The sequence below is a fragment of the Salvia hispanica genome, chromosome 1, assembly GCF_029641045.1.
Source record: "Salvia hispanica isolate PSC_SH4W2 chromosome 1, Shi_PSC_v1, whole genome shotgun sequence".
Taxonomy (NCBI): Eukaryota; Viridiplantae; Streptophyta; class Magnoliopsida; order Lamiales; family Lamiaceae; genus Salvia; species Salvia hispanica.
This window is the reverse complement of record NC_142692.1, coordinates 40,648,748-40,674,917: the sequence shown is the minus strand read 5'-3', so window position 1 is coordinate 40,674,917 and position 26,170 is coordinate 40,648,748. Positions and strand designations below refer to the sequence as shown.

The 26,170-nt window shown below is 37.2% G+C and overlaps 3 protein-coding genes across 3 annotated transcripts; 2 read left to right on the top strand and 1 right to left on the bottom strand.

Moving 5' to 3' along the window:
• Nucleotides 1–4,560: 4,560 nt before the first annotated feature.
• On the bottom strand, nucleotides 4,561–5,821 carry LOC148933807 (uncharacterized). Its single transcript, XM_089061587.1, has 3 exons — nucleotides 5,064–5,821; nucleotides 4,687–4,910; nucleotides 4,561–4,580 (listed from the first exon to the last, which is right to left on the bottom strand). The coding sequence occupies exons 1-3, from the start codon at nucleotides 5,819–5,821 to the stop codon at nucleotides 4,561–4,563; spliced, it is 1,002 nt and encodes a 333-aa protein (XP_088917713.1).
• Nucleotides 5,822–17,478: 11,657 nt separating this feature from the next.
• LOC125199457 (2-oxoglutarate-dependent dioxygenase 19-like) lies at nucleotides 17,479–19,419 on the top strand. Its single transcript, XM_048097463.2, has 4 exons — nucleotides 17,479–17,835; nucleotides 17,935–18,176; nucleotides 18,472–18,799; nucleotides 18,892–19,419. The coding sequence occupies exons 1-4, from the start codon at nucleotides 17,611–17,613 to the stop codon at nucleotides 19,141–19,143; spliced, it is 1,047 nt and encodes a 348-aa protein (XP_047953420.2). The 5' UTR covers nucleotides 17,479–17,610; the 3' UTR covers nucleotides 19,144–19,419.
• Nucleotides 19,420–22,831: 3,412 nt separating this feature from the next.
• Nucleotides 22,832–24,657, top strand: LOC148933806 (2-oxoglutarate-dependent dioxygenase 19-like). Its single transcript, XM_089062329.1, has 4 exons — nucleotides 22,832–23,098; nucleotides 23,198–23,439; nucleotides 23,851–24,178; nucleotides 24,271–24,657. Exons 1-4 carry the CDS (start codon nucleotides 22,874–22,876, stop codon nucleotides 24,520–24,522), a joined length of 1,047 nt encoding a protein of 348 aa, XP_088918455.1. The 5' UTR covers nucleotides 22,832–22,873; the 3' UTR covers nucleotides 24,523–24,657.
• Nucleotides 24,658–26,170: the final 1,513 nt, after the last annotated feature.

Here is a 26,170-nt window from a genome sequence, read left to right as displayed (position 1 = left end):
TAAATTCATCAATTTAGTTTCCCCCTTCACTCAATCTAAATGCATGTGGCTCAAGAACACCGATTAATCGGTAGAAGAAGAGGAGATCAAAACTAAAGTACCTTTTCCAAAAGAACGAATGGTAGAAACAAGTTATAGCCTTGATTCTTCAATAAACTCTTGAATTTCAACTTGGATTCTTCTCAATTGATGAAGAATTCTTGAAGAAAAGTAGAAGAAATCTTGGAGAGAGTGGGGAGAGATTTTCGAAAATAATGGGGGAGTGGGGCGCCGGTTTTGATCTCTAGGGTTAGGGTCTCTCTCTTATCTATAGAGTGTAGGATATAATATCTTTAATTAAATAAATTAAAGATTTTAGAAGATATGGAGAGATTTGATAGTAGTTGGCATTGAATCCGTTGAGAATTAGGAGGATTTCGAAAATTATAGGCTATTTATTTAGCCTATAATTAAATTAAAATATTTCACGGAGTAGAATAGTATATCACGGAGCAAGAATAAAATAAAATACTCCCCAAGATATACCAAAAGTGGCGTGACTTTTGATTTCTTCAAAAGGGATTCAAAATATAAATCCTAATTAAATTAGATATGGTAGGATCTTCTTAGATTTGGCAAGATATGCTAGGATATTCTAGCATATTTATATTTCTTCATGGAAGAGAATAAATAAGGGATCAAATAATATAATAAACAATTCCCTCTTCTCCAATATATGAGATTTTCGAAAATCTCATGGAAAATCAAAGGTGGAGTTTTCGAAAATTTCATCAACAATAAGGAATATTCGGACTTTGGATTTAATTCGGATAATTATCCCAAGCAATTATTAAATCCAAGAAAAATAGGATTTTTTTCTCCAAATAATAATAATGGCCGAAAATTCCACACATTTAAATAATGCTCCTATTTAATTCTCACTCATCCATTAGGAAAATAATTCACCACAATTATATTACTTCGCATCAAATATTCACACCCAATCAACCATTTCTTTACTTCCTTTTCTTTTTCTCAACGCATTGACCTTTCAACGGCCACGTCATATTTTCCCCATCTTTGACTATTCTATAGCCACGTCATAATTTCAACAAGTTGACTATTCAACTCAAATCTCAATTCTCATACGCAATTAGGTCACAAAGACACCATGCAATTAATTAATCATCAAATAATCCACATATCATAGCATTTAAGGCATTTAATGCAACAATTTCATAACCCGAAAATTAGGGTTTGAAAAAGTGGAGCGTTACATTCCACCGCCCTTAAAAGAAATTTCGTCCCGAAATTTGGTACCTCATGGAAAAAGTTCCGGGTACAGTTCCATCATCTTGTCTTCAAGCTCCCACGTGGCTTCTTCAGATTCGTGGTTCCTCCATAGTACTTTCACACTAGCAATGGATTTATTTCTCAAATTTTGAACCTTTAGGTCCAAGATCATTTGGGGTCTCTCTTCGTAGCTCAAGTCAGAATTCAACGCGACTTCTTCGTAGTGAATCACATGTTTCGGATCGAACACATATTTTCGCAACTGCGATACGTGAAAGACGTTGTGTACGTTTCCAAGACTTGGCGGTAGCGCCAATCGATAGGCTACGGGTCCTATTCCTTCTAGAATTTCGTAAGGCCCAATAAAACGTGGTTTCAATTTTCCTTTAACACCAAACGTGTTATCCCTTTCGACGGGGACACTTTAAGAAAAACTTTATCACCGGCTTGAAATTGTAAGTCGGTTCGTCGGACGTCAGCGTATGACCTTTGCCTGTCCTGGGCTACCTTTATTCTCACACGAATTTTTCGAACGACTTCAACCATCTCTTCGACTGCATCGGGTCCTAGCACCCGTCGCTCTCCAACTTCATCCCAGTAGAGCGGCGATCTATATTTTCTTCCGTATAAGGCTTCATATGGCGCCATGTTGATTGTTGCTTGGAAGCTGTTATTGTAAGCAAATTCAATTAGCGGCAGTACGGATTCCCAACTTCCACCGCGGTCGAGTATCACCGCTCTCAACATATCCTCGAGGGTTTGGATCGTCCTCTCGGATTGCCCATCGGATTGCGGGTGAAACGCCGTGCTAAAATTCAATCGTGTTCCAAGCTCGCGCTGTAGACTAATCCAAAATTTCGATGTGAACTTCGGGTCACGATCGGACATAATTGTCACTGGGACTCCGTGCAATCGCACGATCTCCTTTATATAGATCCGAGCCAGCTTGCTCGATCCATGAGTTACCGGAATCGGTATGAAATGCGCACTCTTCGTAAGTCGATCTATAATCACCCAGATTGCGGTGTTCCCATTTAGGGTCTTTGGCAAGGCCGTCACAAAATCCATGGCGATGTGCTCCCATTTCCACTTGGGTATCTCCAATGGTTGTAATTTTCCATGTGGTCGTTGATGTAATGCCTTCACCTGTTGGCAGGCTAAGCAACGTTCCACAAATGCCGCAATATCTCTCTTCATGCCATTCCACCAAAAGGACTTTTTCAAGTCTTGGGACATCTTCGTGCTTCCAGGGTGGGCAGTGTATGGAGTTTCATGAGCTTCGCTCATGATCTCGTTCTTAAGTCCTCGTTGTTTGGCACGCACAACCTTCCTTCAAATGTGAGGGTATGTCGGACTCCTCACTAAATTTTCCGGATTCACCGGTTCTCACTTCAATTCGGATTTCTTCTAGTTCTGCATCCATCCGTTGTGCTGCAACAATTCTCGTTTTCAGATCTGGTTTAACCACCAAAGTGGCAATTCGCTCTTCCACTGTTTCGGGTGCTCTTATCACTTCTGATCGCATTTTGCTAAATTCTCGTATCAAGCTCTCCTCTTCCGTTAGGAAAGTAGCCCTTTGCGAATGATCTCTACGGCTCAAAGCATCTGCCACTACATTTGCTTTGCCGGGGTGGTAGTTGATGCCACAATCGTAGTCCTTCACTAGCTCGAGCCATCTTCGTTGTCGCATATTCAAGTCTCTCTGCTCGAAGAAATACTTTAAGCTCTTGTGGTCCGTAAAGATTTCACATCTAACTCCGTAGAGATGATGCCTCCAAATCTTTAGGGCATGTACCACTGCTGCTAACTCCAAATCGTGTGTTGGGTAGTTCAACTCGTGTGGTCTTAATTGTCGTGACGCGCATGCGATCACTTTGTTGTTTTGCATAAATACGCATCCTAATCCAACCTTCGAAGCGTCAGTGTAGACTACGTAATTTACTCCAGATTCGGGCACAGCTAACATTGGCGCGGTTGTCAACTTCTCCTTCAACAGATGAAAGCTTGTTTCACACTCTGGGGTCCAATTCACCTTGACTCCCTTCTTAAGTTGTTTGGTCATTGGTCTCGCTATCTTGGAGAATCCTTCAATGAATCTTCGGTAGTATCCTGCCAATCCTAGGAAACTCCGAATTTCGTTTGGTGTTGAAGGCGACTTCCATTGTTGTACCGCCTCAACCTTGGCGGGGTCCACTCGGATTCCTTCTGCCGACACAATGTGTCCTAGAAAGTTCACTTCCTTCAGCCAGAATTCACACTTGCTGAATTTGGCGTACAACTTCTCGGTCCTCAACGTCTCCAACGTGATTCGTAGGTGCTCCTCATGCTCTTTCTCGTTCTTTGAGTAGACTAGCACGTCATCTATAAAGACTAAAACGAATTAATCCAAGTACGGATGGAATATTCGATTCATCAAGTCCATGAACACCGCTGGGGCATTCGTCAATCCAAACGGCATCACAACGAACTCGTAGTGGCCATATCTTGTACGAAATGCAGTCTTCGGTATATCCTCCCTTCGAACTCGTAGTTGGTGATATCCGGACCTCAAGTCCATTTTTGAAAAGACTCCTGCTCCTCGAAGTTGATCAAACAAGTCATCTATCCTTGGCAGTGGATACTTGTTCTTAAGAGTCAACTTGTTTAGCTCCCTATAATCGATGCACATCCTCATTGATCCATCCTTCTTCTTTACGAATAGTACTGGTGCACCCCATGGCGAGACGCTAGGCCTAATGAAACCTAGGTCCATGAGTTCCTGGAGTTGTATCTTTAATTCCTCCAACTCTTTTGGCGCCATTCGATAGGGTGCCTTTGATACGGGTGCGGCTCTCGGTTCAAGGTCAATCGTGAACTCCAATTGTCGATCTGGCGGTGGTCCAGGTAACACTTCCGGAAAAACGTCGGGAAATTCTTGCACAACAGCAACATCTTCCATCTTCTTCTCGTCCTTCTCCTCTCCATGGAGGTGGATGAGATAGGCAGTTCGCCCCTTTCTCATCATTGCGGTCGCTTGAAGCGCGGATATGATGGCGGTTCGCCGGTTCATCGAGATTCCGTGGTATATGGTTGGTTCGCTTCCCGGAGCTTGTAGAGATATCTGCCTCTCCTTACAACGAATCGTCGCAAAGTTCGTTGTCAGCCAGTCCATTCCCAAGATTATATCGATATCCTCCATTTTTATGACTCGCAAGTCATGAGCAACTATCTTAAATTCTCCCATAACAATTTCTATGTTCGAGCACGTTTTAGATATTTCTATCATTCCTCCTACTGGTGAGGACACCATCATTCTACGTTCAGATTCGCTAGTAGGTAAGATCAAAGTGTGCACACATAGTTCAGATATAAACGAGTGCGATGTGCCCGTGTCAAACAACACAACAACAGGGGTGTTGAGAATTTCGCCCATACCTGTCAAATTTCCTTTCCCACGATCCTCTTGCTCTTTCTTTGGCTTTTTCTGTTCCTGCGCGAACGCTCTAGCTTGGGGAGGAAGTCTGGGGCGGTGAGGTTGTTGTTGCCGCGACGATGAGTCGCGATTTCCTCCCGATTCATTCGGCGGTGCCCTCGCTGGTTGACGGGATCCCTGATCGTTCCGTCTCGATCCCGATCCTACCTTGTTACTCGGACACTCCCTAGAGAAGTGACCGTTTCCTCCACAAGTGTAGCACTTGATCACGTTATGATATCGGTATTCTCCAAAATGGTACTTAGAGCACACATTGCATTGTGGTGCCCTCGGTCGGTAGGCTCCTCTCTGGCTAGACGTACGCTGCCCTCCTTCGTACTGGGACCGATGCTGGCTCGACTGGTGCCGTTTTCCATCGTGTGAAGTTCTAGGCTCGTCCCACTTCCGTTTCTCTCTGGAGTAGTGCGGTGGGGGTAAAGACGAGGTAGTGTTCTCCTTAGCTTTCTCCTTAGGCATTGCTGCCTCAATATCTAGCGCAAGTGCTAACGCTTCGGTGTAGGGGAGTCTCCCTCGGCTGGCCAACGACATTCTTATCTCGGGTTTCAGTCCCTCATGGAACTTGTCGGATAGCTTCTCGTCGGTGTCGACTTGATCGGGGGCGTAGCGGGTCATGCTGTTAAGCGCTCGATCGTACTCGGTCACCGTCATGCGTCCTTGTGTCAGATTGTGGAACTCCGATGCCTTTGCTTTCCGATAGCTCTTCGGCACATACTTGTTGTATATTTCCGTCTTGAAACCTTCCCACGTCATCGCCTCTACTTGGTCTCGTGGCATAGTCTTCGTTCTAGTATCCCACCAAAAATCGGCTGCCTCAGTCAGCTGATGGGTCACACAACTCATGCGTTCTCTATCGTTGCATCTCAAAATCGCGAAGATGCGCTCTATTGCCCGGATCCAAGATTCAGCCTTGGCCGGTTCTCCCAATCCGTCAAACACAGGTGGCTTTTGCTCCAAGAATAGTTTCACGATTTCTCGATCGACCGGAGGCGGAGGAGGTGGAGGATGCAGGATGGGTTGTGACACGCTGTCCTCTTCCTCCGGTTGAGGAGTGGGTTCTCGGTGGCGTCTTGGTGGCATCCTGATTTATCAACACAAAATATTCCCATGATTCTAACCATAGTCACGTGGTATAGTTGAATAACAAGGTTCATGGGTCAATTGTTTTAGAGTATATGGCCAAGCACAAGATATCAAAAGTTCGTCACGTAGACGGATTGCAAAGAGTAGTGTCAATCAACATTGTTACCAAAAATCGGCTGCGTCAAGGTTATCAAAAGATCAATGTTCCATATTATCAAGGTAATTGTACTTAAGAAGCAGTTGTACAATTTAAGTGGCGAGTGCAGGGCACCAATAGGTATTCAAAAATGGTGATGCGACAAGAGTCATGAGGTGATGGCGTGATAACATAGTGATAGATAATTTTTACCATGTACGAAAGGCAATCTATTGAATCAAAATAATATCTCCCCATGGCATATTAATAAAAAAAACCTTGCCTCATAGAGGTCTTAGTATCAAAGCAATCGGTCAAAGAGTAGCAAAAATTATAAGGTAGAAAATCAACAAATCAATCCAAAAACATGGGGGAAGCCAAAACAAATATTCCACGACTATCACTCCTAGTCGATATCGTTCATATCCTCCTCGGGGTCCTCATCCTCATCCATTTCTAAAGCAGGTCCTTCCTCGTCCGGTCCCTCATTCTCGCCATATTCACCAACATCCGGGGGCGGCGGAGTTATCGCACGCATGTCCTCCACATTCCCGTGGATAATCAAAGGGTTAGCCGCGTTAGCCTTAAGTCTTGGCCTATTAGGGACACGATCAACATGCGGCTCCTTATCGTGACGATACCTCCATCGGCGGGCCTGTCCCGGGGGATACTTGTGCGGTGGGGGACTAAGCGGCGGTCCATCCCTTGCAGTTGCCATGGCTGGGAGTAGCACTCCTATCAAGCCGATTATATCGCCTCGAGGCTTGTACTCTGGCGGACTGAACCATGTATATGGCAATGCAGCTTGGGCAGTCCATTCGCTCCAAGGACTCGACAGAGTGTGGATCAATCTCGAGATCCCCGCGTGATGGGTAACTCCTCCATACGCGTATGCATCCATCCAGCGGTCGTAGAATTCAGTGACGTAGGTTAGGAGAAAGGACTTTCCATCCCACTCAAACTCTTGGTAGGTTTCGACAGGGAAAACCTTGTTTTTCGCGTAACGGTCGCGCATCGGTGCGTAATAATGATTAAGCATCTACAAAAGAAATCTCAGCATCAGAACAAGGATCGAAGAAAATATCAATAGTGTATAAGATTTCAACTTATGCTGAGAGTACGATGGATATATATATATATATGTGTGTGTATGCGTCGAACGACGGAGGTGTGGAGATAATATCATATCAAGAAATAACGGAATTTCCTTTCCGTGCCAAAAGGTGTGTATATATATATATACATTTTTGCGTTTCGATGATTCGCATTTCATTCTCATAAGTCGCTCGCCTCGTATTCGGCGTTTGATGCCTCCAAGTTTGATATTATCACAAAATTTTCATTCACGACACGACTTACAACTATGTTTAGCGGCATGCTCAAGTTCATTCTCATAGATGTCGTTCATCACATATCACACAAATCGCAAATCATATAGAATTTCATTTATTCGATTCGTAGCGATCTTAGTCGCAAATCACTTGCATAACAACATTCATCTTTTATTTTGCATAATCATAATCCGCAATTTCAATTGCATGCATAATCATCATTTTATAATCCAACACAATTTCCAAATATCACAACAACTCCCATTCGATTCAACTTCCAATATTTCATAATTCAAATCAATATTCAAGAGATACTTGTTACCTCATTCATCGTGGTTGAGCGGAGACGAGTTGCAGTGTTGATCCTTCGACTATTATCAATTAGTCAATTTACACAAATTTCAGATTTTTAATTCAACAAGACTCTTGGGTCCAGAGCGGAAAGAACTGAGGCTCTGATACCAACTGTAACGACCCGCCCATCTAGGGTATAGTAAATGCGGCGATCGTTAACTAGGCGGACTTAAATACATCAAAGATCATAGACTAGGGTTCCATTTAAAAAGGGATTTAACCAAAGCATTTAATGAACAATTAAGTAGGAGAGAAATAATGTCTTAGCAATGAAATCCAACAAAAAGGCTATCACCAAATATGCTCAAAAATAGCAAAAGTTCCAAAGTAATCTCATCTGTTTTGTATCTAACATATTCCCACGAAATAAAAGAGTTTAACCCAACCAAAAGATCACAAGTTTCATAATATAGCGGAAGCGACCAAGAAAGAAGTGAGGCTATGTATGGAGACACAACGACACTTAGAGTTCCAACAGATCATCTTATTATTTCCTACTCAACACCGCCGCCCGCTCGCCACCGCTCAACCTGCACATAGGGAAAACACATGCAGGGCTGAGTACTTATAATCATACTCAGTGGACTCATTGCCGAAAACAGTTTTATCACAGATATAGTTATCATGGCATTTTCAAGTGTCCATCGGGGTTTTAACTTTAGAAAGACCCGAGGCACCAAAATATATTCTTTATCAAATATCACGGTCGCGCAACCATTTTTTCACATCGACGTTTACCATATCCTCATTCTACATGACAAGGAATGCGGCTGCAGTCCAGGTCACTAGACCGGCCAACCCGTACGCTGACACTCGATCTAACATTGGTGTACACTAATCCAAGTAGAGTTTGCGGCTCTACAAGGATCCGAATTCGATTAAATCCATAGTGGCATAGCCACGAGGGATAGGCACGACAAAACAAATCAAGGCATGATAACACATATCTCATTCTCATCAATATCAGTTTAGGACAATGTCCTTATTTTAAAAGAAAGCCCACCTCGTCGGCTTAGCTCGAAAGTATTCTCTTCTCCTCGTTTATCACGCTGAGAGCGCGAAGTATCACCTTTAAATTAGGCGTATCATAAATCAGTTTCAATCATTGATTTCAAATCATGCATGTTCCCATGTTTCCCTTTTTTCTATCGATAAATCTTTAATATCATCATCCAAAATCAAGGTATGATTAGCATATCATTTTTATTCAAATAACAACTCCAAATTCACCATTAAATCATGTCATGCATGAGTGCTCTACACACACAACACACGCACACGAACACCACACATGTGCACGCACGCCGAGGCGTGCGCGCACACACACACACACGACCACACACACACGGCCACATACACACACACACATCCATACATCCTAAATTCATCAATTTAGTTTCCCCCTTCACTCAATCTAAATGCATGTGGCTCAAGAACACCGATTAATCGGTAGAAGAAGAGGAGATCAAAATTAAAGTACCTTTTCCAAAAGAACGAATGGTAGAAACAAGTTATAGCCTTGATTCTTCAATAAACTCTTGAATTTCAACTTGGATTCTTCTCAATTGATGAAGAATTCTTGAAGAAAAGTAGAAGAAATCTTGGAGAGAGTGGGGAGAGATTTTCGAAAATAATGGGGGAGTGGGGCGCCGGTTTTGATCTCTAGGGTTAGGGTCTCTCTCTTATCTATAGAGTGTAGGATATAATATCTTTAATTAAATAAATTAAAGATTTTAGAAGATATGGAGAGATTTGATAGTAGTTGGCATTGAATCCGTTGAGAATTAGGAGGATTTCGAAAATTATAGGCTATTTATTTAGCCTATAATTAAATTAAAATATTTCACGGAGTAGAATAGTATATCACGGAGCAAGAATAAAATAAAATACTCCCCAAGATATACCAAAAGTGGCGTGACTTTTGATTTCTTCAAAAGGGATTCAAAATATAAATCCTAATTAAATTAGATATGGTAGGATCTTCTTAGATTTGGCAAGATATGCTAGGATATTCTAGCATATTTATATTTCTTCATGGAAGAGAATAAATAAGGGATCAAATAATATAATAAACAATTCCCTCTTCTCCAATATATGAGATTTTTGAAAATCTCATGGAAAATCAAAGGTGGAGTTTTCGAAAATTTCATCAACAAATAAGGAATATTCGGACTTTGGATTTAATTCGGATAATTATCCCAAGCAATTATTAAATCCAAGAAAAATAGGATTTTTTTCTCCAAATAATAATAATGGCCGAAAATTCCACACATTTAAATAATGCTCCTATTTAATTCTCACTCATCCCTTAGGAAAATAATTTATCACAATTATATTACTCCGCATCAAATATTCACACCCAATCAACCATTTCTTTACTTCCTTTTCTTTTTCTCAACGCATTGACCTTTCAACGGCCACATCATATTTTCCCCATCTTTGACTATTCAATAGCCACGTCATAATTTCAACAAGTTGACCATTCAACTCAAATCTCAATTCTCATACGCAATTAGGTCAGAAAGACACCATGCAATTAATTAATCATTAAATAATCCACATATCATAGCATTTAAGGCATTTAATGCAACAATTTCATAACCCAAAAATTAGGGTTTGAAAAAGTGGGGCGTTACATTCCACCACCCTTAAAAGAAATTTCGTCCCGAAATTTGGTACCTCATGGAAAAAGTTCCGAGTACAGTTCCATCATCTTGTCTTCAAGCTTCCACGTGGCTTCTTCATATTCGTGGTTCCTCTATAGTACTTTCACACTAGCAATGGATTTATTTCTCAAATTCTGAACCTTTAGGTCCAAGATCATTTGGGGTCTCTCTTCGTAGCTCAATTGGGACAAACTGAATTAAAGCTCCCACATACTGCTTCTCTCTCTCCCACATTCTTCATCCCCAACATCTCTTCCCCTCTCTACTGTAGTTCTCAAAAAGGGGACACCCAAAAGCTACCATAATTAAAGCTCCGTCGCCTGCACCAAATCGACCGGTCACCGCCGCTGTGGTGTTCGCACCGTCCAAATCGGAAGATCTGTTTTTCATCCCCCGAAGCAGCCCCGATTAATCCCGCAGATAAGTTCTTGATTTGGTTTCGTGAATTAACGTTTGATTCTTTAATTCAGTTTGCTTCGATTCATTCGATTAGTAGATTGATTACCGATTGTGCTATCCGGTGATGTATGCAGTAGTATGAAATCGGATTGGGTAGAAGAATTGTATACCTTCAACAACAAATTGTGAGTGAGAATAAAATAGGCGCTACTTCCTTCTTGAAGTGGGTTCTCGGTTTTCTGACAGAGGAGTTACAATGAGTCGAGTTCAAAACTTGTAGCAAAGAGAGGGGAAAGATTAGGCTACAAACTTACCGTGAATTTGCTTGGATTGAAAAGAAATGAAGGAAACCACTTGTTCTTGCTTTGAGTCTTGAGATGAATTTGCAGAGGAGTGAAATTGTAAGTGAAAGGCGGTAGCAAGGGATGAAGATTAGGGTTGTGAGATTGGTATATATATATATAGAGCGTATTCAGGATTTATTTTTGGAAAGGTGATTGAGGATTTATTTTTGGAAGAGATTCTGCAGAGTGGGGAACGGTTATGGAGAGTGAGAAGAGGGTGTAAAAAGAGTAAATTGATGTCTCAATTAAATTGTGATTGGCTGATTTTAAATTGGAAAGATTTTTGCAGATTATGGGAGAGGAGAAAGACGCGTGAAGATGGAGGAGAAATCTTTACAGATTTTTATTTATTTAATTTATTATATCCAATTTGGAATTGAGCCCAATAAATATTTCTCATGGAAAGGAATTATTTTTATATACAAAATTAATATTGTCAACGCACATTCAAACTCTAAATCAAATTAGGTCGCAAGAATCGCAAATAACCAAAATTTACTCGCCAATTAATTCAGGGACCTCGCGGCATTAAAAATATTAAATGTAAAAATTTTAGGGTTCAAAAAAAGTGGGACGTTATAGTAAGCAAAATAAAAAAAATCTTTTATATAGTTCATGCATTGAGTTTAACATATTTATTTTGCTGTTAATTAATTAATGCAGTTGGTGAACCATGGGATTCCGGAGACGCATTGTGTGTTAATATAAAAGTTGGTGGTGTGTTAATGAAATATGGATTTCATTTTACACGTGTCATGTTGTGTGGACCTTCATGCTACAATTAGGGTTACTAGGTTTTAACCGGTTCGTGGGTTCGGTTTAGGAACCCTAACCGGTACATTCTACACGTGTCATGTGAATTGAAGGTTAATTGGCCATTTAGGTCCAAAACCGTTGAAAATTGGCTTTAAAAAAACATAGAAAAGTCAGCCATAATCACAAATGTGAATAAGGTCGCCAGTCATGTTACGATTCCACTACCTTTCGAACCGATGGCAACCCTAACTATAAATAAAAATAGACAATTTTTTCATGGATGGAATGTGCAGTAACTAATACTACTATAATTTTTCCTCAACCCGCAGGGCGACTTTGCACGAGTTCTCCGGGAAGACCCAATCCGTGTACAGATGCACGCGATCGGGGAAAACCTAGTGCTCAAAAAAGGGTTTGTGGATGAAGCTTTGAAACTCGACTCATGTTTCCAATTGTACGCAGCCAACTACTACCCACCGTGTCCGGAGCCGGACCAGGCCATCGGTATCCCCCCGCATACCGATCTTATTAGGCACAACTAAGTATTTAGAAATCACTCAAACAAACTTTATTTCGGTTAAAGGTCGAAGGATTGATAATAAAATAATAATTAGTTGGTGCATGAAAGAAATTGAAGGACTAAAGCATACCTTTTAAGTTTGGCATCTTAAGCTAATTTGTTAATCAACCTTCCCCAAAATGTATTGTTCCAATTGTTAACTTTTAATGAAATCATTGACCTATCCGGTTTTTTTTTTAAAATATATAGGAAATTTCTCAAATTAATTCCCAAATGGCAAAAGATAGTGCTAGTTATTTCATATTTGATGTGGTTTGTTTGGATTTAATTATTTTGAACGAGATGTTAGACACATATAGTTTTATCAACACCCTTAAATCGAATCTCTGAAGAATCGTAGAAAAGTTAAACACTAACAAACTAGAAAATCGTTCAACAATGTTGATCTACGACAGAAGACGCTACAAACAGATGTGAAATGTCATTTTAATTTCTCAGTTAAAAACTAACCATTTGGTTAATGATAAGATGTGTAATTTTTGCCCAACAAAGAAGCATATATTACGGCATGAGAAACCCTAATTTTATTAGCAAAGAAAAAAAAATAAAGGAAAATTTTAAATTAAAAGGAAGCAAAACATATAAGGTTAAATTATTGCAATATGTAATTGCATCAACCAGACACGAAATAATATATAGTTTCATAATAATGTTTATATTCAAAATAGATTATGAGCTAATAAATTTTCATATTCTGAATTTTATTATTCGAAGTTCAAAATTGCATGTGCACTCGTAAATATTTGGTAGAGTATTGATTTAGTGAACACAAGACCATAGTGCTCTCTGAATTTAGGAGCGTTCAGTGAATCAGTGTTCGCTAAACACCATTTTTAATAGTGTACATCTCTTCAACAAACAAATACTATATATTTTCCAATTATTACCAATACACACCTAACTGAATCTGTAACCTGAACTATACACAGTTCAGAATTTCTAATGTCAGAACTTGATTAAAGATTTAATTTTGATCATAAGGAGTAGGCAAACAATTTCTTAAATAAGCTCTCTTGGATTACCTTTTTTCACCCAAAATTAATAAAATTCAATCCAACTCCAAACCTCTAGACCCCAATCAAAATTCATCTGCTCAAAGTTGACCCTTCACCCTTCACACTGGATTCATTGATTCAACCATAAATACATCAAATCCTCATTCATTTTGCTCTCATTGGTTTATTGGTGCATTTGTATTCGGATAACTTATCAGTATTGGAGTAAAGAGTGCTTTAATGCTCATTAAATTTTGAGGGGATATAAACAATGATTATTCTTATTCTTATACATATTATTAAATTTTTAGGGAATATAAACAAGTATGATTTCAGTCGATTTAGCTCATGGATGGTTCGAGCGTTTCGATGCCAAATGGGCCGGGCTGACGCAGCCCAACTCGGTTTAGGCCCAATCTACTGGTTAAAGAAACGGATTTGGGCTGAGTTTGTTGGCTCTGATGGGTTTTAACTGGGCCTGTTTGTAAACCCAAGAGCAAGCCCACAAGAAGTCCAACCCATGCCTAGGAACGACCCATTACCGCCTAGGCCCAACCCATACACGGCCCATCAGAAGTCCAGTGTAATTAGCTCAACTTAACCCTATTTAATTTGTCTTCAAAAAAATCTGTTGCCACGAAAAATAAATTTTGTGTCTTCCAAATCCATTTAGATTTAAGTCCATACTACTAAGCTACACCACAAGTCATTTTGATTTTATGTTTTTATAAAACTGTATAAAAATTTTAAAAAATTTAATCCAATCTATCATGACTTTGCCCAATCCACTTCAGTGGTGTGCCTGGACTCGGTCGGGGCCACAAACCAAGTGGATTTCCCTTGTCACGGTTGGGCCGGCCCATACCATTTGACAATGATAATTCGGGGAAATGTTCTGATACTAATGAAAGTAGAGATTATTTTTTAGATGGAATATGTGAATATTGAAGATCATAATATTGAAGATCATTTACCAAGTTTAGTTCTTATACTAGACTGAAGGACCAAAATGACATACTCCCCCCGTCTCCAAAAAATATTTTGCCATATTTTAGAATATCCACAAAAATAGTCTCATTTTTAAATATAGAAAGTTTCTCTTTCATACATTGCTTACATTTGTCCTCTCTCCCATAATCTACCTACTTCTTTTTTATAACTCTCTTACTTTACCAATTTCTAATTAAAACCTTTACCGATTTGTAAGTCTGGACTCTTTAGTGGTTTTATGAGCAAGTAGTTACTTGCTGCATCATAGATTATGTAGAAAAATGGATTTGCAACTCACAATTATGGATGGTTACTCTAATCCTTCTATAAATAAATAAAAAAATAGTTTTTCTTTGTTACTTAAGGAAAGATCATGATATGTTTAAATTTTAAATATTCTGTTTAAAATACAAGCTTTCATATTTCAATCATGTATTCCTTTTTTTTTTTTTTAATAAATAAATAAATGAAAAGATAAAGATGAAAGTTCTAGAATTGCTATAAAAATATATGAAAAGATTCCTCTTCTTTTTCTCATCTTAGCATGTTAAATCAATCAATTAAAATTATTCTTAAAATTCGTAACATTGAATATCTGGTGTAGCGATATTAAACATAAAATTACAAAAAAAAATAATTATATTTTAATAATCATGTGATTAATGCAACAAAAATAAAATAATAGCTCGATATATTAATTTCCAAATCGGCGGTCTAAGATTGGAGAGAGCCCACCAATACCGAAAGGAGAAATTATTAGTATAGTGGAGTAGTATACTAGTATATCTTTTCCAAAATGTATAATAATCTATTATTCAAATCTAGAAATATACATACCTTAAGATCTTGAGCTGGAAAAAGATATAATCATGCCTTAGTTTCAATTTTTTTTATATGTATGGACTCTTGTATATATGAATTGTTGTTGACAGTAAACTCAAAAAGTTCAAAAACCGAATAAACCAACAGATCCAGAGATTGACCTCTGATGATTAATGAATTGTCGAAATATTCTATTAGTAGCCCTCGACCTCACGGCAGCAAATCCTAATTACCAAGAAATAATTAAACAATTGTACGTATACCATAAGTCATCAATCACTAAATCTTAATTAACATTCATATACGGATACGATATACAATACCGCACAGCTCATCAACCACAAAACCTATTTAAAAATCATACCAAGAAGCATGAAATACAAGATCCATCAACCGACCAATAATTCAAGTTATTCAATAATACAAAATCCATATCAACAAAAAAAAGGTTCTTAATTAAGTCCTTAATCAGTCTATTTTGTGTATAATAAATGTTATACATATATTTGCAGGTATAATAATCTTACTTAATAAATGGTCAGAATGACTAATTAATTAAACCATGAATTGATAACTTTCTTAGACCCATTTATCATTTTGGTTTTTAAAAATTTGTTGGGGCTCAGTCCCCAACAATAAATAAGAGAGAGCCCTCTAACAATAAACAAACATATTATATACCAATAAAAAAATAGTGATTTAATTAGTATCTTTTGTAATTAAACAATTATATATAATTAAACAATTATATATTAACCACAAAATTCCAAAAAAAAAAGTAAAGTAAAATAAATTAGTGCCGGACTTATATGCGTCGCTAAATTGGAAAAAAAATTCATATATATTTAATGACGAAACACTCTACTACTACATAAAAAATTCCAAAATAAAATATAAAATAAAAATAAATTTTAGCGTCAGACGTATACTGGTCACTAAATTAAAATTAAAAAAAATTATCTTTAATGACGAAATAGACTGCCACTAATTAAAAATTTACAAAAAAAAACTAAAAATACAATAAAATAATTACTGACGGCATCTTCCATCACTATCATAAAAATAAAATGTTACTCCCTCCGTCCCCCAAAATATTGTCCCACTTTGACGCGTCACAGGTTTTAAGAAATGTAACGAAAAGTGAATGAAAAAGTTAGTGGAATGTGGATCCTATTTTTATATACTCCCTCCGTCCCATTATAAATAAAACGTTTTCCTTTTTAGTTTGTTTAATTAAAAATGAAACATTTCTTAAAATGGAACCATCTCTATCTCTACTTTTTCATCTTTCTTACTTTACTCTCTCTTCATTAACTCACAAAACAACACTGCATATAAACCCGTGCCGCTTCTCAAATGTTGTATTTAATGGGACGTAGGGAGTATTAGTCTTATAAAAAATGTGAGTACGTATGAATGAGTTAGTGGAATATGAGGTCCACTACAAAAAATGGTTATAAGTGAAATGAGACAAATTTTGTGGGATGAACGAAAATAGAAAAATGGGACAAACTTTCAGGTTTGGGGAGAGTATATGACAGAAATTGTCACTAATTCCACCAGAATTAAAGAATATTCAGTAAACCACGTTTTTTTTTACTGTAGCAAAAATTGATTCTACTTAATTAGTCTATGTATATAGTCGTGGCATATAACAATTTATTAGATGCATTGCCACGTAACAACAATTAAAAGACCTTTCAAACCTAAAAGTAAAACCATACAAAAAATTCAAACCGCCAACAATAATAAATTGAAGAGGGCACTTATCTTAAAACAAATAACATATGGCTAATTAAATATTACTAGTAGTATTTTTTCAATTCAACAATTATATATGTACCACATAAAAATTGATTAAATGGAATAAAAAGTGCTGTAAAGTCCATATATGAATGGGGAATGAAGGAAACTTTTTGAATGACATAGTTAGTAATTAATGGTCTAACATGAGACCTTTCACGACTATGCAAGTCACTGAAAGTAAAACCATACTATGAAAACCTAGAAGACACATACAAAAAATTCAAACCCCCCAAAATAAAAAAAAAAGATAGCTAATTATAAACAACTTAAGACTAATAAAAACCAGTACACTTTAACAATTATATATTAACCACAAAATAAACATGTTTAAATGTGACTATAATAATCAACCTCGGCGTGCTACATCAGTTTACTACACACTCCTCTTACACATCCACTCTCTCTATAAATTACAACTCCAACAACTCTCCAAACTCAGCTACATCAACGAGAGAGAGAGAGAGAGAGAGAGAGAGAGAGAGAGAGAGAGAGAGAGAGAGAGAGAGAGAGAGAGAGAGAGAGAGAGAGAGAGAGAGAGAGAGAGAGAGAGAGAGAGAGAGAGAGAGAGAGAGAGAGAGAGAGAGAGAGAGAGAGAGAGAGAGAGAGAATGGCAGCAATAGCACAAAACTCATCATTTGTGAAAGCTTTGGCAGAAAACACCACTCTCAAATCCATTCCTTCTCAATTCACATTCGCCACTGATTCCAAAGGCTCCCAATCCGATTCACTCCCCATCATTGACTTCTCTATCCTCACCTCCCCCGATCCCGACCAGCGCTGCACAGTCCTTGCAGAACTCGACAGCGCTTGTCGGGAATGGGGCTTCTTCATCGTAAGCAAAATAAAAAATAAAATAAAATCCTTTTACATAGTATTGATTGATTAAGATTGAGTTTAACATATTTATTTCGTTGTTAATTAATTAATGCAGTTGGTGAACCATGGGATTCCGGAGAAGCTTCTCAAGGCTATCATCGCGTCGAGTTTGGAGTTTTTCGAGCTGCCCGAGGAGGAGAAGCGGAGGTATGAGGCCAAGAGCGCTTCGGACCCCATTAAGTCCGGCAGCGGCAGCCTCATCAACACGGCCAACCAAAGGGTTCATTTGTGGAGGGATTTTGTCAAATCGTATGTTCACCCTGAGTTTAACTGCCCTACCGAGCCTCAGACTCTCAGGTAAATAAATAATACTCCTTCTGTCCACGAAATAATTTGCCACATTATTGAATTATTGTGTGTTTTAATATAAAAGTTGGTGATGTGTAAATGAATTGTGTGGATCCTAACTATAATTAAATGAAAAATAACAAAGAAAACAAAAACTCTTGGAAAAAACAACCAATAACCACCGGTTCAAAGTAGAACCACGGATATAGTTGCCGGTCCGGTATAGTCCCACTATATATCCTTGACCGAACCGGCGACAATCCAAACTATAAATAAATAATAACATTTTTTCCTCCATTTTCAGGGAGACTTTGCAGGAATTCTCAGGGAAGACCCGACCCGTGTTCAGGAAACTGATGCACGCGATTGGAGAAAACCTAGGGCTCGAACAAGGGTTCGTGGACGAAGCTTTGAATCTCGACTCGTGCTTCCAATTGTACGCAGCCAACTACTACCCTCCCTGCCCGGAGCCGGATCAAGCCATCGGTATACCCGCGCATACCGATCACGGGCTTCTCACATTCCTCATACACAACGGAGTGGCGGGGCTTCAGATCCAGCACAACGGAGAGTGGTTCGACACCTTCTCCCCGCAAAACGCAATCCTCGTTAACAACGCCGATCATCTCGAGGTATGTCCGGTCCGGTCCGGTTCGATTTGAGATTTTTAAAAAAGTAAAATTTATAGAAAATTAGATTTAAAATTGTTTTAATTTTGTAATAGATACTGAGCAACGGGAGGTACAAGAGCGTGAGGCACAGAGCCGTGGTGAATACCGAGGCGACGAGGATTTCGGTGGTGATAGCGAACGGGGCGGCGCCGGAGGCCGTGGTTGCTCCGGCGCCGGCGCTGGTGGAAAAAGACGGGCGTCCATTTTATCGGCCCATGAAATTCATTGAGTATGTAGAAACAATGCTTAGCAATCGACTTTTGGGCAAAAGCAACTTGGATTGCATCAAGATTCAAGATGAATGAATTATTTAGTACTACTCCATGTTTAAATATTAGTACTACTACGTAACTTTGTTTAGGTTGTCGGAATAAGTTTGATTCTCGTATGAATCGCATTGTGTACTTTTAATTATTATATAAAAATATATTTATTATGGCCATGGTTGTGTAAACGATCGACCGCATAAGGGAAATTAAAAAAATTACAATTTGTAGTATTTTAGATTCTAAATTTAACAAAAATTGTACTAGTAAAGGTGAAGCATCTATATGGTCCACATGCAGTTAATTATTTTATTATCGTTTTCTTAATTTTCTTAATAAAAGAAGAGAAATTGAAGGGCTCAAAGCAGTTTAATTGGTAAAAGTGTAAAACAGTCGAGCCAGAAAATGCAAACTGAATTTAGAATAAAATAATCACTGTATTTGATACATTACTCCATATTCCAAGTCCAAATCCAGCACGATAACCTAACCCAACTAGTATTTATTAAAAAGAGGATCTAACCAAATTATATTTGTCATCTCTAAGACCCTAATTATACGTGTCAAGAATCAAGAAAAAAGAGGGTTTCATTTCATTATTATAATGATATAAAATTTAGATTTAGATCTAGTATATTAATATATTATTAATTAATTTTTAGCTTTTTTCAATTCAAAGGCTTGCGGTAAATGTATATCCTTTTTCAATGAATGTAGCACTTAGAAATTAGAATTCCTTTGGCGGGCCGTTTAATCGGATCAATTATTTTCAATCAATGTTACATTGTGTACTGCTCAGATCTACACATATATAGAGTATATATTAATCAATGTGAAACCGTAGCACATCAGAAATATTGAATACTAATAACTAAAGTAAAGAATCCTAATAGGCACAAAGAGCCTATTTGAGAGCTGATCCCCTGTTTTGTATGAATGAAAGATCTAGACAACGCCCAAGCCGCGCTAGGGTTTGTAAAGAGCTAAGGTTTCGAGAAAGAAGATCTTTTTATGTCTCAATTCTCGATATTTTTGACTCTCTAATGATCTCTAGTATTTATAGAGATCGGACCCTGCTTGATTCGACTCTACAATTCGGGAAAGAATCAAGAAGAAAACCCGAAAAGATTTATCAAAAAAACTATCCTAATATAATGTTCGTTCAAAAGGAAATAAAAGCATAGCAAAAATAAAATAACTTGGTGACTACTCCATCTCTATCTTCAATAAGTCATGAAATCCTTAAAACGTGCTGGTCTCGACGACACTCGTTTCAGCCCGCCTTTCCTGCTACGCGCGACGCCCTCAGCTCTTCCTCTTGGCTTGCTCGGCGTTGCTTCTTGCGTGTCGTCGACGTTGTTATTCTCCTGCTTGGATTGCTCGTTGACAGGTTCTGGTGTTGCCATGTCGAGGTTCCTATCAAATCCCTAGGTTGAAATTTGATTTTTATTTATTCTTCTTTTGATCATTGATTTTATGTGCTTGTCAAGTGTAATTAGCTCAAGTTAAAATAAAAGCTTTCATATTTCAATTATTGTTCCCTCTTTTTTTAATAAAATAATTAAACAAAACGAGAAAGATGAAAGTTCTAGAATTGCTATAAAAATATATGCAAAGATTCCACTTCGTTTTCTCATCTTTGCATGTGAACTAATCAATTAAAATCATTCTTAAAATTCGTAGCGTAGTTAATTAGGACATGTACATATCCCTTAGTTTAGGCGACAACCTTTGCCTGTATCACATGGAATATGATCTTGTATATATAGCGATATTAAACAAAAAAAATTACAAAAAAAAAATATATATTTTAATAATCAAGTATATTAATGAAACAAAAATAAAATAATAGCACGAGAAATTACTTTCCAAATCGGCGGGCTGAGCTTATTGGATTGGAGAAAGCCTACCAAAACCGAAAGGAGAAAATATAATATTTTAAGTATTAGTAGTAAAATACACTACTATTATATCTTTTCCATAATGAATAATAATCTATTGTTCAGAATCTAGAAATATACATAACTTAAGATCTCGGTAGTTGAAACCCTAGAATTTTAAGCTAGAGAAAGATAGTCATAATTCATGTCTTATAAGTTTCAAATATTCATACGCATAGACTCTTTTTATAAGTATACCTCTGAGTTGATGTTGTTATAACTCAGCTAAAAGTCTTAAAACCGAATAAACCAGCACGTTAATGGATCAATGGACCTAGCTAGATGGGGTCGGGTGGGATTGACCGACCCCACTGCCGGTTCATGAATATTGTTTCAAAAATTCCATTAATTGGCTCATGAACTTACGGCTAGCAGCTCCGCTTTTGCCTCAACCCTTCTCGTTCCGATGAGCGAAAATATACTAAAGATGGTAACATAAGACATACGTAGAAATCAACCACATACATATCTCTATAGCAAAATTTTGAACATTTATGATCAGAAATAATAAAATTAAAAAGAACTAAAAACGTCCTATAGAAAATGATCTTGGAAATCACTACAGCCCAGGACAATTCATATCGAGAGGCCAAACATTAAAATTTCCATATCAATAATTCAGTTAAAATATGAAACAACAAATCCTAATTAATTAGGAGGAAACAGTTAAACAATTTGTATACCATAAGTCATCAATCAGTAAATCTTATTAATAATCATATACGGATACGATACAACCATACCACACATTGCACAGCTCATCAACAACAAATCCTATTTAAAAATCATACCAAGAAGCATGATATACATGATCCATCAACCGACCAATAATTGATCAAGTTATTCAATAATACAAAATCCAAATCAACATAAAATCATGAATTAATAAGACAGAGTCCTCTACAATCAACAACATATACCAATAAAAAATACTTAGTAAACTTTAATTAGTACTTTTTGTAATTTAACAATTATATATTTAGCCCAAAAAGAGCATTTATTTATGTGTGATTATTTATGAAGCCCTTTGTCATTTTTCGATTTGTGATTGTTCAAAAAGTATTAAATTGAGTACCTAACAGAAACAAAAATCGATTCTACTTATATAGCCTACATAGTGACATACTTATTAGATGTATTGCAACGGAGTAATAAGTTCTAAAAATTAAGACCTTTCAAACCTAGGAAAGTCGTCATCAAAAGTAAAATCATACACACACACAAAAATCAAACCCCCAACAATAAATTGGATAGGGACTCTTTCTTACAACAAATAACATTATATGGCTAATTAACTAATTAGTGTTTTTGTAATATAATATGTACCACTAACACAACGTTGATTAATTAAATGGAATAAAAAGTTGTCTAAAGTCCATATGTGAATGGGGAACGAAAGAAATTACTATTTTCTTGACATAGTTAGGAATTAATGGTCTAACAAGAGACCTTACACGACTATGCAAGTCATCAAAATTAAACCATACTTTGAAAACCTAGAAGACGCACACAAAAAAAAAAAATACAAAAAAAAATACAAAAAACGCATACAAAAAGTTCAAACCCCTACAATAATTAAGACAGCTACAATTAACAACATAAGACTAATAAAAACCAGTAAACTTACGCATCTTGTTTTGTAATTTACAATTAGTATATATTAACCACAAAATAAACATTGTTCAAATGTGACTACAATAATCAACCTCGGCGTGCTACATCAGTTTACTATACACTCCTCTTACACATCCACTCTCTCTATAAATTACAACTCCAACACTCTCCAAATTCATCCACATCAAAAATAGAGAGAGATTCAGAGAGAAACAATGGCAGCAGTAGCACAAAATTCATCATTTGTGAAAGCTTTAGCAGAAAACACCACTCTCAAATCCATTCCTTCTCAATTCACTTTCGCCACTGATTCCAAAGCCTCCCAATCCGATTCACTCCCCATCATTGACTTCTCCATCCTCACCTCCCTCGATCCCGACCAGCGCTGCACAGTCCTTGCAGACCTCGACAACGCTTGTCGGGAATGGGGCTTCTTCATCGTAAGCAAAATAAAAAATAAAATAAAATCCTTTTACATAGTATTGATTGATTAAGATTGAGTTTAACATATTTATTTCGTTGTTAATTAATTAATGCAGTTGGTGAACCATGGGATTCCGGAGAAGCTTCTCAAAGCTATCATCGCGTCGAGTTTGGAGTTTTTCGAGCTGCCTGAGGAGGAGAAGCGGCGGTATGAGGCCAAGAGCGCTTCGGACCCAATTAAGTCCGGCAGCGGCAGCCTCATCAACACGGCCAACCAAAGGGTTCATCTTTGGAGGGATTTTGTCAAATCGTATGTTCACCCCGAGTTTAACTGCCCTACTGAGCCTCAGACTCTAAGGTAAATAAATAATACTCCCTCCGTATTTGAAAAATAGAAATATTTGAAATGACACGGATTTTAATGCATAATTGTTAAAGTAAGAAGAGAATGAAAAAAAATGAATAAAGTAAGAAAGATGAAGAGAAAAAGTAGTAAAAGTAGTGTTGGTGGATTGTGGGGTCCACGTCCAAAAATAGAAAAATTCTAAAGTTTCTATTTTTAAGAGAAGACCCAGAATGAAAATAATTTTTATTTTTAAAATACGAATCCGTCCATAAATAATCTGCCTCATTGGATTGTGTGTTTTTAAATTTTTAATATAAAAGCTGCTGATGTGTAAATAAATTATGTTGATCCTACTACTAGGGTTTACCAGGTAATTTTAACTGGACCGTGAGTTTTTAATAACATTTTTTCCTCGATTTTCAGGGAGACTTTGCAGGAATTCTCAGGGAAGACCCGACCCGTGTTCAGGAAACTGATGCACGCGATCGGAGAAAACCTAGGGCTCGAACAAGGGTTCGTGGACGAAGCTTTGAATCTCGACTCGTGCTTCCAATTGTACGCGGCCAACTACTACCCTCCCTGCCCGGAGCCGGATCTGGCCATCGGTATTCCCGCGCATACCGATCACGGGCTTCTCACGTTCCTCATTCACAACGGAGTGGCCGGGCTTCAGATCCAACACAACGGAGAGTGGTTCGACACCTTCTCCCCGCAAAACGCAATCCTCGTTAACAACGCCGATCATCTCGAGGTATGTCCAGTCCGGTCCGGTTCGATTTGAGATTTTTAAAAAAGTAAAATTTATAGAAAATTAGATTTAAAATTGTTTTAATTTTGTAATAGATACTGAGCAACGGGAGGTACAAGAGCGTGAGGCACAGAGCCGTGGTGAATACCGAGGCGACGAGGATTTCGGTGGTGATAGCGAACGGGGCGGCGCCGGAGGCCGTGGTTGCTCCGGCGCCGGCGCTGGTGGAAAAAGACGGGCGTCCATTTTATCGGCCCATGAAATTCATTGAGTATGTAGAAACAATGCTTAGCAATCGACTTTTGGGCCAAAGCAACTTGGATTGTATCAAGATTCAAGATGAATGAATTATTTAGCACTCCATGTTTAAATATTACACAACTTTGTTTAGGTTGTCGGAATAAGTTTGATTCCTTGTATGAATCGCATTGTGTACTTTCAATTATTACAGTATTATATAAAAATATAGTAGTAATTTATTATGACCATGGTTGTGAAAACGACCGGCCGCATAAGGGAAATTAAAAAAATTGCAATTTGTAGTATTTTAGATTCTATATTTAACAAAAAATTGTACTCCTAAAGATGATTTTTATTGCAAAATAACGTATACTTTGGATTCTAATCGATATGTGAAGCCTCTATATGGTCCACAGTGAATTATTTTATTATCGTTTTCTTAATTTTCTTAATAAAAGAAGAGAAATTAAAGGGCTCATAGCTGTTTAATTGGTAAAAGTGTAAAACAGTCGAGCTAGAAAATGCAAATTGAATTTAGGATAAAATAATTATTGTATTTGATACTCCATATTCCAAGTCCAATTCCAGCACAATAACCTAACCCAACTATTTATTAAAAGTGAACCTAACCCAATTATGTTTGTCATCTCTAAGACCCTAATTATACGTGTCAAGAATCAAGATAAAAGAGGGTGGTATCATTATTATAATGATATAAGTATAAAATTTAGATTTAGATCTAGTATATTACTATTAATTAATTTTAGCTTTTTTCAATTCAAAGCTTTGCAGAAAATGCATTTCCTTTTTCAATGAATTTAGCACCTATAATTCCTTTGGCGGGCCGTTTAATCGGATCAATTATTTTCAATCAATGTAACATTTGTGTACAGATCTGCACTGACTGCACATATGGAGTATATATTAATCAATGTGAAACCGTAGCACATAAGAAATATTGAATACGAATAACTGAAGTAAAGTAAAGAATCCCTAGGTTGAAAAATTATTTATTTATTTTTTCTTCTTTTGATCATTAATTTTATGTGCTTGTTTATAATTTCAGTTTTTTAACGAAAAATCAAATTCTCCCTGGTTCTCTATCCATACAGTATATATACATTTGAATTTGATATTACAACATAATTTATGTGAGCACCATGCATCTCATTTAGTTCACCTTAGTATTAGTTTTTCCGTTTTATCCATTTAGTTTAACTCTAGTATTTTAAAAATAAAGTTCAATCTGTCAATTTTATCTATAACTTTAAAAATTAAATTAAACAAAATTGAGCTTTGATTTTTTTTTATAAAGTCAAAATGTCAATAATCATTTACAAGTTATTATAATTAAATCAAATAGATAAATTTTTAAAAAATGCCAATGTGATTATAAGAAAGGTACTCTCTTAGATAATAGTCTCAAAGATAATACTCCCTTCGTCCCACAAAAGATGTCACACTTGTGGGATGACACGAGATTTTAAGAAGTTTTGTTTTGTGTGTTAAATGGAGAGAGAAAATATAATTTTTATATAAATGTGAGAGAGAACTTTTTCCAAAAATGAAAATGTGACATCTTTTGTGTGACAAACTAAAAATGAAAGTGTGACATCTTTTATGGGACGGAGGGAGCAGTAATACTTTTCAGTCACTAATGACTATATATTTATATCCATTTACATTTTAGATAAATCAAAACAGTTAATATTCCACCCAATGGATCCATCAGGTGTAATCTGTATCACAACTAGT

Coding starts and splice junctions, on each gene's coding strand:
- LOC148933807 (XM_089061587.1), bottom strand. CDS start 5,821: ATGCCACCAAGACGCCACCGAGAACCCACTCCTCAACCGGAGGAAGAG. Junction 4,911..5,063: donor TCGAGCCAGCATCGGTCCCA/GTACGAAGGAGG, acceptor TCACTTCTCTAG/GGAGTGTCCGAGTAACAAGG. Junction 4,581..4,686: donor TGGGAAAGGAAATTTGACAG/GTATGGGCGAAA, acceptor CTTACCTACTAG/CGAATCTGAACGTAGAATGA.
- LOC125199457 (XM_048097463.2), top strand. CDS start 17,611: ATGGCAGCAATAGCACAAAACTCATCATTTGTGAAAGCTTTGGCAGAA. Junction 17,836..17,934: donor GGGAATGGGGCTTCTTCATC/GTAAGCAAAATA, acceptor TAATTAATGCAG/TTGGTGAACCATGGGATTCC. Junction 18,177..18,471: donor ACCGAGCCTCAGACTCTCAG/GTAAATAAATAA, acceptor CTCCATTTTCAG/GGAGACTTTGCAGGAATTCT.
- LOC148933806 (XM_089062329.1), top strand. CDS start 22,874: ATGGCAGCAGTAGCACAAAATTCATCATTTGTGAAAGCTTTAGCAGAA. Junction 23,099..23,197: donor GGGAATGGGGCTTCTTCATC/GTAAGCAAAATA, acceptor TAATTAATGCAG/TTGGTGAACCATGGGATTCC. Junction 24,179..24,270: donor ACAACGCCGATCATCTCGAG/GTATGTCCAGTC, acceptor ATTTTGTAATAG/ATACTGAGCAACGGGAGGTA.